Source organism: Epinephelus fuscoguttatus, linkage group LG22 (genome assembly GCF_011397635.1).
Source record: "Epinephelus fuscoguttatus linkage group LG22, E.fuscoguttatus.final_Chr_v1".
Classification (NCBI taxonomy): Eukaryota; Metazoa; Chordata; class Actinopteri; order Perciformes; family Serranidae; genus Epinephelus; species Epinephelus fuscoguttatus.
This window is the reverse complement of record NC_064773.1, coordinates 21,530,256-21,543,114: the sequence shown is the minus strand read 5'-3', so window position 1 is coordinate 21,543,114 and position 12,859 is coordinate 21,530,256. Positions and strand designations below refer to the sequence as shown.

At 44.7% G+C, this 12,859-nt stretch overlaps 1 protein-coding gene across 14 annotated transcripts in view; it reads right to left on the bottom strand.

The window, feature by feature from the left end:
- Positions 1-12,859, bottom strand: part of sox5 (SRY-box transcription factor 5) — a 311,103-nt gene that overhangs the window by 83,863 nt on the left and 214,381 nt on the right. For all 14 annotated transcript variants that reach the window (XM_049566743.1, XM_049566742.1, XM_049566744.1 and 11 more), the window contains one exon: positions 8,028-8,223. In XM_049566743.1, the coding sequence (XP_049422700.1) occupies positions 8,028-8,222 (195 nt within the window). In that variant the 5' untranslated portion in view covers position 8,223. The remainder of the gene's footprint in view (positions 1-8,027; positions 8,224-12,859) is intronic.

Below are 12,859 nucleotides of genomic sequence, written 5' to 3'. Positions count from 1 at the left end.
GCACTTCAGGAAGAAGGAAGAGTCACTTGCGGTCCATTCACAATAGACCTGGGACCCACTTTTGGACCGCGACTCACCAGTTGCAGACCACTGTTTTAAGGAACGTCATCACCAAGTACTTTACATTACTTAAGAACGGAACTTGATGCCAGTCATGGGCGCTAATTCACTCGATATCATACAAACCGTTGATATTTTGTCTGACTCAAAATTAAGCATGTTGTACTGTATCAATTTGGAGAATTGCCACAATAAAAATCTTAAGTGTTTAAACTTTTTTTTTTTCCGAAAAAGCATTTCAGACGCAAACTTGTTTAAAAACCTAAGGAGGGAATCTTTAAGTCATAAATGATAAGCTTGACAAAGTCAGACAAACAAAGAGCAAGTAAAAAACCCTAACGACAGCAGCTGACTGGTAAGTAACTTTCACTGTCTTAATCTTTGACCTAATAAAACCTGTGTTTGTTTGGAGAGCCCGCATGATAGACTTAATGCCGGCTGAGCCCAATTAACAGTGACACTGAGAAGGAGGACGGCGTCAGCTTCCAACGGGAGAACACACTGCTTGTTTGTCACACATACATGTACAGAGGAGTGTATGTTCTGTATACTGTACGAACGTGAGCTAAATGCATTCACAGATACGTGGGTGCGTTCAGTAGCTCCCCCCCACATGCATGCACAGGTGTGTTAAGGAGGGTGTTGTGCTCTTTAATTACAGAAACAAGTGAGTCAGTCTGTCAGCTCAGCTCTTTGTAGACGGAAGGTCAATGGTCCACAGGGTTAATCTTTGGCTAATCTCACTACAATATGGAGCACGCCACCTGGGACAGCAGCACACATATACAGTACCTCTGATAGTCAGTGTTGGTGTGGTACACAGCCGTACATTCCTGCTGTATTAATGATATTATAGTTTTTAAGGTGGAGATAGCTTATAATAATCATTAACTCGCAGGCTACTGGTGGAAGTGGAACTTAATATGGAGATCACAGTCCATGATGAAGTCATCTTGACCCCAGATGACCCCAGATTCTATTCTTTTCTATCCTCAAGGCAAAGCATTGTTTAAAATTAAAGCATCCATTTGAGGAGAAGAGGAATACTCCTCAAGACAAAGTTTCAAATCATCCCTCTGTGTCCTACTGAGAGAATAAAGGCAGGCAGAAGCTTTCAATATTGAGATGCTTTCATTGTCAGTGGCCAAACTGTGCAAGAGAGGTACAGCAGACCATTATCACTTGCCATTTTCTAAGCTTCACTGACTCTCTCTTTGGCGTTGTCTGTTTCCACACTCTGAATAAGTCAGCACGCTCAATAATTCACTAATTCTCTCCTCGGCGTGCTCGCACATGCATTGTAACGGGGGGACGGAGTGTGACAGTGATGATATAGCTGTAAGAGTCGTATGTATATGATGCGGTGATGAAGCTCTAACCGGTTGCTGTCGGGGCTTCTGACATTGGGGCTGTGCCGCGCTGGGAGAAAAAGTGTCTTGTGATCCGAAAGCTCTGAAAGACTTTACTCTTCTCGGCTCACCACCTGACCAAGTGATGGCTCGAGCCGCTCCTGTCTTTCTCCCTTTGCTTCATTTCTTCCCTCACCCTCTCCTGTTCTTCAGATTAGGGAAATTCAGACTTCAAATGAGCGGCTTTGTGATTACGAGTTGCATCAGCGCCGGCACGACGTGCAAATGCAACGAGACAGAGGGAGAGAAGGAGTGTAAGTGGGTAGAAGTCAAAGAAAGAAAGGAAGAAAGAGCAAAAGGCGACGGAGAGAAAGAGAGAGAGGCGATGTTATTAGAGGAAATGAGAGGGAGAGAGTTGACAGAGAGATGCGCGGAGACGGAGAGGGAGAGAGAGAGGAAGGCAGGCATCTTGAAGGCAGCGGTCACACCTGTCACATCCCATTTATCTAATCCAGCGCCTACTTAAAACAGCCGCACTCTTTCTTTTGAGAAAGATGTCGCGCAAACAAAACAAACAGAACAAGAATACGGGAGGGAGACGGTGGGGGGGATGGAGTCGGGGGGTTGAAGGGGTTGTCGGATCTCTCCGCTCTGTCGAAAAATCTGCCAGGGAGATGTCATCTCGCTGCGTCCAACAATGAAGGTCATTTCCCAATCAAGGGGAATTAGCGGGGCGCCGTGGCTTCTTCAAAGATCTGGTAAATTAGGGCCCATGACATTATTTATGTGTGAAGTCAGACAGACAGCCTTATCCCGGAGGCAACTTAAATGGCTTATGATTTTTTCTTTTTCTCCCCCCATCACCCTCCCAGCATATAATCCATGTGCCCTGCTGACACCCTTACCCCGGCGATTTTGCAAAGTCCAAGACAGAGGGATCAAAAAGACAAGACACAATTTTATTGTAAACGGGTGTCGCTCAGCCGGCGACACGCTCCTGCGCTAACGCGGGGCTGCGAAAACTTTTCTCATCAACATGCATTTATTCATAAGTACAAACAGAAATTCTGGATACTGTAAACGTTCGTGCCCTCCTCTCAGTGCATGCGTGTGAGCAGGTTTCTCCGCGTATATGTGTGACACTGTGAGTGCACATAGCCTGTAGGTGTGTGTGTGTGTGTGTGTGTGTGTGTTAATGTGTGAGTGCCTGCATATATGTATTTATATGCACTGGATGTGGCAGGCTGGCAGTGTGGGCGGTTCTGCCTTTAGTTTGCAGATGTCAATTCTCTTCCAAAATGACTGGAACAAAGTAAAAATTGCGCCTCACTCTCTTTATCCTTTTACTGCCTCTGCAATGGAACCGAATTAAACAACTTTTGTCTTCTTAAGCTCATCTGTGAGGGGAGGTTGGTTTAAAAACACGTAACTCTTGCCAGAAAAAGAGGGAAAAAATGCTATTTTTTTCCTACAGCCAGCACAGATGCCGCTGTTCATGTTCTTTTTTTTAATTTCTCCTTCTTCTTCTTCTTCCCTTCCTACTTCTCTGTTGCCCGACAGAAGAAACTCTCTTTCTCCCTCTCTCTCTCCTTCTCTCCTTCTCTCCACCATAGCCTGACATGTCTTGGGCTGTGCAAGGTGTATGTGTGAAAAACAATATTTGATGCTTGGCGCGTCGCTGCGGATCAAGGCATGGACAATGTGGCAGTAGGAAGAGCTGGAAACAGCTGCTCAACTAAAATACTCGCACACAAATACACACCAAGAGAATGTCACTGATCACTCCTGCAGGGGGGTAAGGACTTAGCTCGACTGCCAGGGCTGCCAATCTCCACGACATACACTTAACACACCTCCGACTACACTGCACACACACACATGCAGCAAATCCCTTTACATGCCATGGCTAAACACAGACACTGTCAGTTTTGACTTCGTGGTCCCTCAGGCTGGGACAAGCAAGAACATTACTTTTATCCTCCTGTTCCAACAATATGGTTGAGCTTTTTTTTTTTTTTTTTTTTTACCATGGAAACCCCCAAATACAAAAAAAAAAAAAAGTAATTTAATTTTAATGTCCTAATTCTAATTGTATATTTAAACTTATTGTCCACGAATGACACGCTTGGCCTTTCCTTATCTGAAAACATGCAGCTGTATTTTCTGTATTTTAAATAGCAGTTTGGCTAAAATGTGACGCCAGTATATTTTACCACGACCCCTCGCTGTTGACAGGCAAGCGTGTGTTGATTCATTAGTGCATCACTGGCATGAGAAATTAAGTGTGACCACTGTGTCTCAAGACTGCTCAATGACTGTGTTAAATCTGTCATATTCACATGCACACACACACACACACATAATCACACATACAAATTACACAAAAAAAGATGGAGAAGAGAGGGCTCGTGGAGGGAAATGAATAAGAAATAATGCCTGATGAAATATCTTTATAGTTTTCTATCGTGGTAGCGTGCATCTCGCCTGTTAATGAAATAATTAGTGTTTGTCCATTAACACATTTATGAGAGAAGATGCTTGCCTCTGCCTGATGTGAAAACATTTTTTTTCCTGACACGCATTGGCAAAACACAAACATGAAAAGACCTTAAATAAAGCAAGCAAGGAGGAAAGGTACTGAAAAAAACAGAAGTACTTACAGATATAAAGGCACCCTGTTATAATAATTCAGAATTTTTTGGATAGGTTTACTGGAAATAAAGTTTAAAATAATCCACCTTTTACTAACTCTACTGCATCATAACCGGATTCCGTGTTGATTGGCTGACCTCGCTGAACTACCGCTATAAAATCCTTCCCATCAGGCATTTGAACTGAGCAGCTCTCACCCAATCAGGGCCCGCCAGCACGGTGAGAACTTCACATTCAATAAAAAAAAAAAAAAAAAAAAAAAAACCACCCTTTTAGCTAAACTACATTCATTTGCAAACCATTATGAAAAGCACTATTCTCAACTGGAGCCGAGGTTTTGCACAAAAACAAAATTTTTAAAAAAAAAGGGAATAATGTGGCACCTTTCAGCTTTTTGAAAAGTGTGTGAGTGCCGTTGTGTTTGTTCTGTGTGTGGCTGTGCAGCTGAAGCAGGCAGGTAAAGCGGCCGGGGCCAAAGCTGAGCAGGCACGCGAGGCAGGCGGGATGAAGAGGTCAGTGTGTAGCTGAGCGCTTCTCCGCCGCCGTGTTAATTTACTATGACAAGATAAAGCTGTAATCTCGTCTCCCCCCTCCACCCCCACCCCTTTCTCCTCTCGCTTTCTCCCCCCACCTCCCCCTGCTGCCTTGCTTCCAAGTCAACCGCTCGCCCGTGAGCCATTTACTTCCCCCTATCACTTTACGACAATTGCCCTGAGAGAGACGGACCCCCACATCACTCCCTCAGAGTCCCACCGACACCCCCGCCACGCTGTAAATCTCCTTCTCCCCTCTCTCCATTACTCTCTTCATCCACTCTTCACTGACAGTCAGCGGAAAAGGGATTGGCGCTGTAACCCCCACTCTTCCCTCCCCCCCAAAAAAGAAAAAACTTAACACACATCTTACAACATGCCAAGCAGGCAGTCGGATAAGCCCCCATCCCGCCCGCCAGACACACACACCCTGGCTTGCCACTTAATAAGCCACATCAGCTATTATGCTTTGTATGAGGACCCCCCTGTCTCACAACACAAGTCCTTCCAACACACAAACACACACAAGCACACACATCCACGCTGTCTCACTTCTGCTGTCAGTTAATAGACTAAAAAGCAGTTGTGTGTCATTTTGAGGATATTTAAGAATTTGTCAAGAAGGGCATAGGTGTAGATTTTGAGGGGACATGTCCCCCTCAGTATTTAGGACGTGTATTTTCTCTGTGTTGATGACAAAATTAAGATGTTTACACCCAAAAATGGAGCCGAAAAGGTACAAATTGATGCATGAAAATTCACCGGACCCCCTGTCCCCCCCCCCCTAGTATTAAAAAGAAACCTACACCCTTGAAGAAGGGTCCCCAAATTGACCTAAGAAGCACAGTAATAAAGCCAATTATGTATAAAGCGTCCATGATAATAATGTTTGTAAATTTGCTTACATACCGATATTATATGGTGTAAATATAAAAGATAAATCTATCTAAATGAACAAGAAATAGTCTAATCACTGTCCTCAACCGCAACAGATAACCCACAGTGTGTGCGTGTGTGTGTGTGTGTGTGTGTGTGTGTGTGTGTGTGTGTGTGTTTCCACGCCTGAGTGTTCCCCCCACGGTCCCAGGACTTTGGTTTACAGTCGGCACCTGCCACACATGCAGAGTCCACCGTGGGAGGGGCCTGCAGGCTAATCAGCAGGCTAATTACAGAATTAGCTTTCCATTACAGCTCCTAAGCACTAGTTCATTGTTTTACAGCATGCAGGCATTTATCGTCGGTATGGGGGAAAGGTCAACGGTGGTTATCAGAGCGCTGCTGTGACAAGGTGTGTATCAAGGTGAGGGCCCGGGAGAAGGATAAGCAAGCGGTGTCCTGGCATGAAAACACACCTGGGCGTCATTTACATTTTAAAGAAGACAAAATCCTTTAGCAGATGTCCTGAAATGTTAATAACACATTTCTCACATTGAATAGTCAACTTTGTGTTGTGCAAACATGATTTAAAAAAACTAAATTAAGCACACAAGCAACACTCGATACCCTATACAGTCACATAATCACACTCGGATACTGAACATGCATTGTAAATCACACCACATGTACAGAATGCGGAATGAGTCACACGCAGGGAAACATCTCAAAAATGCTCACATAGCTGTGCGCTCAAACACACACACACACACACACACACACACACACACACACACACACACACGCCAAGTGACCGAAGTTTGCAATAAGCCCATATACCGCGAGGACTCCACTAATATTGAACATGAATTGCACAGACGATGCAATTCAACTGTACAAATAGACACACAAATGCACGTACACATACGGAGCCATACATACAGCACCACCACACAATGTCACACTTCATCCTGAAGAAAATGACTCACTGCAATGGCTCACATTTTGCAGTCACGCAACTGTGCATCAAATGGGCTCAAGGCGACGGCTGGTGGCGCGCACATAAAAGCAAAAACACGTGTGCACCCAAACAGTAGCCTTGAACCTTCATTTTTTTTCCTCCCATTTCTGAAAAAAAAAAAATAAAAAAAAAAAACAACCTCCAGCTCCCAGCGCCAAACTGCTTTTCACTCGCAGAGAAAGTCAATTTCTGCCTCTTTAGAAATCTCTCTCTTTTCATGTCTGAATCACCAAACATACATTTTGTTTCCTCATTGTCGAGATTTGTGCAGTTTTTTTGTGCCGGGGGTTTAAAAGGTGACTCTTAGTCACCATTAGAGGAGTAAACAACATACCAAAGTCAAAGACGCGTTCGAGATCCAGACTAAGGAAGCCTTCGTTTTGTTTTCAATATTCAGAAATATTACTGTTCGCTTGTCTTGACATGACTGGAAATTCCATGAAAGCAACACAATTCTAATTATTTTGAAAACGTTTCTATCCTCAAACTATATTATGGACCCATCTGAGGAAATGACAAATGAACGAGGTCAATGAAGTTAATTTCTAGCTGAATTCATACACATTTTTTTTTTTTGAAAAGGGTCAAGGTTGTAATTTACTGTCGCACAGATGCTACTACTTTTCCGACTGACTTGAGGAGCCTTTATTAAAGACAAAGGGCTACATTTGTCCTGTCGCTTTGTGATGCTGGAGGCTAGGATTAGCATGAACACAACCTGATCTGGGGTCTGCGCCCTAGGGGTCATCTAAACCTCTCAAACACACATAGGCAGATGCTCTTATGAGAGTGAATGGATTTAGCCCCTTCTGTTGCTATCATTCGTTTTACTTCTAGTTGGGGCATAATCATGCTTTTTGTTTTGGAACTATGCGTCCCATAATGTTTTGGGGGTAGAAGCATAAAGCTGCCATGGATTTAAGCTTATATTTCTTACATTTCTGGATATTGGCACAGTTAAAGTCATGCTGAATTAGCTATTTGCAGTTTGGGTGCACTGATGTCTATCATTGGATTACTTTGATACTGAGGAAAACTTTCAATGATTCTCAAGCAAGTTTTTGAGTTTTACGATGCGTATTTTTACCTATAATTTCTGAGCAACCTTGAGGACATTTGCTCTTGATGCACAAATCATCAGAAAGTGTAAGTCACACTCAATCTAAAAATGTGTGTGTTCAGATTTTCACTGGCAAAGTCAATTTTTGACACCAGTAAGCTCAGAAGGACTGCTTGGAAGGGAAGCAATTTTACATGGATGATTGTGTCACTTATTTTAAGCCAATGTCTTTGTTTTTTGTGAAAAACAGTATTGAAACTTTCCCCAAGTTCCCAAAGTCCCAAATGAGACAAAAGTGATGTGACAACTCTGTCAAATTCAGAATAAAACCCTGACTCAGTGACACAAACTGTTGGGTCACACCAATTGGAAACATCGCCACATGTCGCACCTGTTCCATAGCACGACCCTGAGTCAGCGCTCAAGGCCGCCGTCGCCCAATGGCGAGCTTGCATGCAAAAGCCGGTGGCCGTCCTTACCATGTTGGGGGGGCTGTCCAAGTTGCGGTTGGGGGGCGAGCGAGGGGACACCTTGCCACAGTAGGAGGCCAGAGGGAGGTGGATGACACCGCCCAGTCCCTCGCTATCCTCATCCTCCATTCGCTGTCTGCTGGTTGCCATGGTTACCTCTCCATCTGTCCCCCCATATGGAGAGGCTGGTCGCTTGGAAGACATCCTGGAAAAAAAAGAAAAAAAGAAGGGAGATAGAAAGACAGAGAGAGAAGGAAAAACAAGAGGAAGAGTGAGTAATATTCAAAGGGTGATATAATAGGTGGACGACTGGAGGTATACGACAGTGGAAAACAGGAAGCTAGTTCCGTAAACTCCTGGATAGTCGGATCCAACTTTACTGTAGATGAGCCTTGCATGAGGACATCTTTAAACCCACCCCCCAGCAGGTATTCACCAAATCCCATTCAGCTCATCAACCTGCACCGATTGTCTTTCCTCCTTTTTCTCTGGATTAGTTTCTTTTTCTAACGTCGCACATTCAGCTCGTTCAGTCGACAGAGCTCTCGCAGTGCAAGTCCACACAATATCCCCTTCAGAGGGTTTGTGAGCATCCAGCTCCTTGGCAGACCTTCAAACACACTCTCAGGTCTTACAGTATGTTTACCATGGGGGCCATTCAGCGTTCACATTTCCAAAAGACGGGGCCATTACTGCAAATGGAGCCCGCTTGCACTGGCATTGTGGAGGAAATGACCATGTCTTGACAATGGGCTTTCAGAGAGAGACACAGAGTGGGAAAGAGGAAAAAAAAAGAAAGAGACAGAGAGTGAGAGCAGTATGCACGGTGACAATAATATGTGTTTATGGAAACCTCTGGACAATGGAGGAACTGGAGGAAAATAGCGTAGCAACACGAGGGCCCCGCTGTTTGCATTTGTTACCGTGGCTTTGTTCCCTTGAAAAGAAGGAAAGGATATAAAGCCACATCTATTAGGTGAACTCTGTCTCTCACAAGGTAAATTTGCCTCCCTGTACTTCAGCTGAATAGGGATGCAGTGACTATGCAGCAATAATAGAATTTAATGTGGTTCTCAGCATCGCCTGAGTGCTTTCAGATGCACTTGTCAGCCTTGAAGCCACTGCGACTATGACCCTGGGTAATAGGCTGCTAAAGCTCAGTCGCACAAGAGGCAACGCATGACAGGGATGGAGGGATGGAGGCGTGGATGGAGGGACTGTGAAAACTTGAGGGGAGGGGTGTGCGATGGGAAGCGGTGAGAGAAGCAACAGGCGTCTGACTCTCTAAGTCCGATTGTTCTTTCTCCCCCTTTCGATTGGTCAATCTGTTTTTCAACTCTTCTGATCTCTCTCTCTTTCACCTACATCCTCATATCGTTACCCTCCATCCATACTTCATCTTGTCTGATCTTCCTCTCCTTTCTCTCTCAAATTCTTCCCGGTAAACTGATCACACTCCTGACTCTATTGGTTTCCCTCCGGACTGTACATCTGGCATTGTTCCTAGGAGCAGCCCTGCCACTAATTCATTGCTTATTTACCTTATGACAGTGAAAAGACAAACAGTATTGAGTGCTGCTCACTGGAGGCGACGAGGAGGGTGCCACGCCATGAAACGCAACATGCGGAGTTATCACATCGCGGGGAAGGTTACAGTCAAAATCAAATAAACTCCACTCCCATGATACTGTAAAGAAAAAAACTCCACCATGGTGATGTAATTTAATTACCTTTAATTGTTTTGGGAAGATTTCCCCTGCAAGATTCACAAACCTTAGAGATAATCTAATGATTGAAGGCAATTTTCAAATCGTTATCATTTGCATATTGCTGAGAAGCTTTTTATCTCCAAAATGTCAAGTTTTCAGGAACACAGATAAGCAATTAAATGCATATTCGAGTTTGGATGGGCTCCACAGGGCTTTGAAAGGGGTGGACAATTCTACTTTCTTATGAGGGACCCATGTCTTAAAACTACTGAATCACCAGAACAGAAATGTACAGCTTTGGCTATTAATTTAATGCTCTTTCATCAATGTCAATCACAGTCTATCTGTCTAAATAACAAGATAGGATCGCTGTTTTCACGTAGGACAATGTGCCAGAAGACAAATCCATAAACACCCACGCGTACATATCTTCTTTATCTGTTTCTCCTGGACGCTCTATCTTCATGAACTTGCTCAGCAAATACTGACGCCATAAATGACCAGTAAAGATTTTGTATTTGTTTCAGTGACAAAAGACTTTACAGATAAAACTGCAATCACTGAATCCAATTCATATCATCGCTGAAATTGGTTTGTGATAATATTTATGATAGAATGACTGAGGAGTGTGTGTGTGTGTGTGTGTGTGTGTGTGTGTGTGTGTGTGTGTGTGTGTTTCCGCACACCTTCCAATGTGAGCGGCAGGCCCAGCTGTACAAACTACAGGGCTTTGAGCCACGTAGTGCGCGCACACACACACACACACACACACACACACAGAGCAGAGGCCCCAACACTGCAGGTCTGTCTTCATCACTGCCTGTTTACTTTACGTCCTTTCACTCTCTCACACTGAGGCCTTTTGTTTCAGACACACACACACACACACACACCTCCCTTTGTGTCCTGTGCACACCTCTGCCTAAGCCATAACCCACACACAGACCTGGGGTCAGTTTTACGTTCTCTCGCCTCACTAGCGTTGAACTTTGGCTTGGCTACAAAGACGTCGATGTGCATGTGAGGGATTTGTAGTTTTGTTTTTACTATTTTATTGTGCATCATTTAACCACAGTAGCCACACTGACATATCTAGATGGACGGGAAGTCCACAGACAAGAGCAGTTACACATTAACGCAGATATCCCAAAACTCTGCGGGCCAAAGAGAGCACTTCTCCCTTTTTAAGAAAATAACATTTCATCATGCCTCTTCTTCTTGTTCTCCCTCCACTCTTCTTCACACCCATCCACCCCCTCCCCTTACTCTGCTACTACTTCCTAAGAGGTGGGTGCCTATGAATGGGAAGGGCCGTTCACAGCTCCTCTCCGGCTATAAAATCCCTCTCTCCCTCCCGTTCTTTGAAGTCGAATTACTATACAATTGGGCACGGCGGGTGTGCAGGTTGCGCCGGGCTACTTCATTTAAAGTTTGGCAGGGGCTGTCATGCCGGCGGAGACCTGGAGGAGACCTGGAGGAAGCTGCTTGAAAGCGAGGAGTGATGCGAGGATTAAAAAAAGATGAGGTTTTATTAAGCAGATAAATTGGCTGCCTTGTCCAGGTCACAATAAGAGAATATTAGCATAATTTTGCCCCCGTCCCGCAACGCCAAACATCAAACTCCTGACAACAAACGCAGTCATTAACACGCTTAATACACACACATGGTGCTCGCCTTTTCCATACAGCAGCACGGGGATGATATTTCAAATGACATAACAGCAGTGCAACAATATTGCAGTGTATTTCTTATACTTACAAATAAAAATTAATAAGTAAACTCTAAAGAAACACATTTCTAATGCGCTGTTTGTCTCTTCTGCCCCCCAAACTCTCATCTCCCATGCAGGAACCACACACACACACACACACACACACACACACACAACCATGCACACGGTGAGAGCGCTAAGCTGAGATTAGAGTGCCACTTCCCCTTGGCTTTTTGATGATTAGCGGCTCCTCGGTTAAGTCCCTCTCATATCACATATGTCCACTGCTGCTAAGTCACTAATCGGACAGCGACGCACGTCCATTAACAGGCCGAAAAATCGCCACGGACAGTGGTTAACCGTCTCCTGGCCTTGGCTTACTGTAATCAACGCATCCATTTCATGTTGGCACGTCAGCAGCGGCAAGTTTGCGCACACGCAAGCATGTTTAAATACAGACAGCGAGCTTATGAACACGCGAGAGGGGCTGATGTTCACACACACACACACACACACACACACACACACACACACACACATGCATCGAAATGTATTAAGCAAAATGGGGGCAAAGATTTGTTTCAGCTTTAATGAAGAGTGAGAGAAAGACAAAGCAGCCATCGCAGAAATGTCACAGGCTATCACACACACAGAGACACACAGAGACACACACACACACACACACACATGCCCGGCTCTCTCGCTCTGTGTGTCTGGCTGCTAACATAATCATGGTGCTAACTGCTCTTGTTAACTCTTCTACTCAGAACAAGCTTTCAGGGAGCGTGGGAGCCTCCTCTGGAGAATTCCACAGTAAAGTGTGTGTGCTACTGCATGTATGTGTGTGTGTGTGCTCAGCCTCTCTTTAAATTACGACCCATTATTTCAACCACTGCACAAACACACGCCGTACAGTCAGTCGAATCCATCGTCTACAGTAAAAACGAGCACGGCGACTAACTCCAAAGTGCTGTCAAGAGTCAAAGTGACATTTGAGGGTTTTTTCTTTTTTTCCCGCCACCTTGTGACTGCTCAGAACTCAGCCTGCCTGTCACTCAGGTGCGGGCCTATTTGCGTGGAAATGCGAGCTATCTTTGAAATTGTTCTCTGTGGGAATGGAAGGGCATATCAAAATAGTTGAGCGGAATGTGCCTTTTAGATAAGGCACCCAGGGCGTTTTGCCTCGGAGGAGCCGACCGCAACATTTACATCCGTGTGACACCTCAGGCGGGAATTTAAACAAATGTTTCCCCCTGTGTCGCGCTATCACTCGCTTTATTGTCATTCCCCCCCCCTTTTCTCTCTCGCTGTATTTGCTGTTCCCTGTCTCGGCTTTCAAAACGATTCCTCCTTCTCTTTCTGTCTCTATCTCTCCGTCACACACTTGAACTTATTTTAACATCATCTCTCCTCCTGCTCT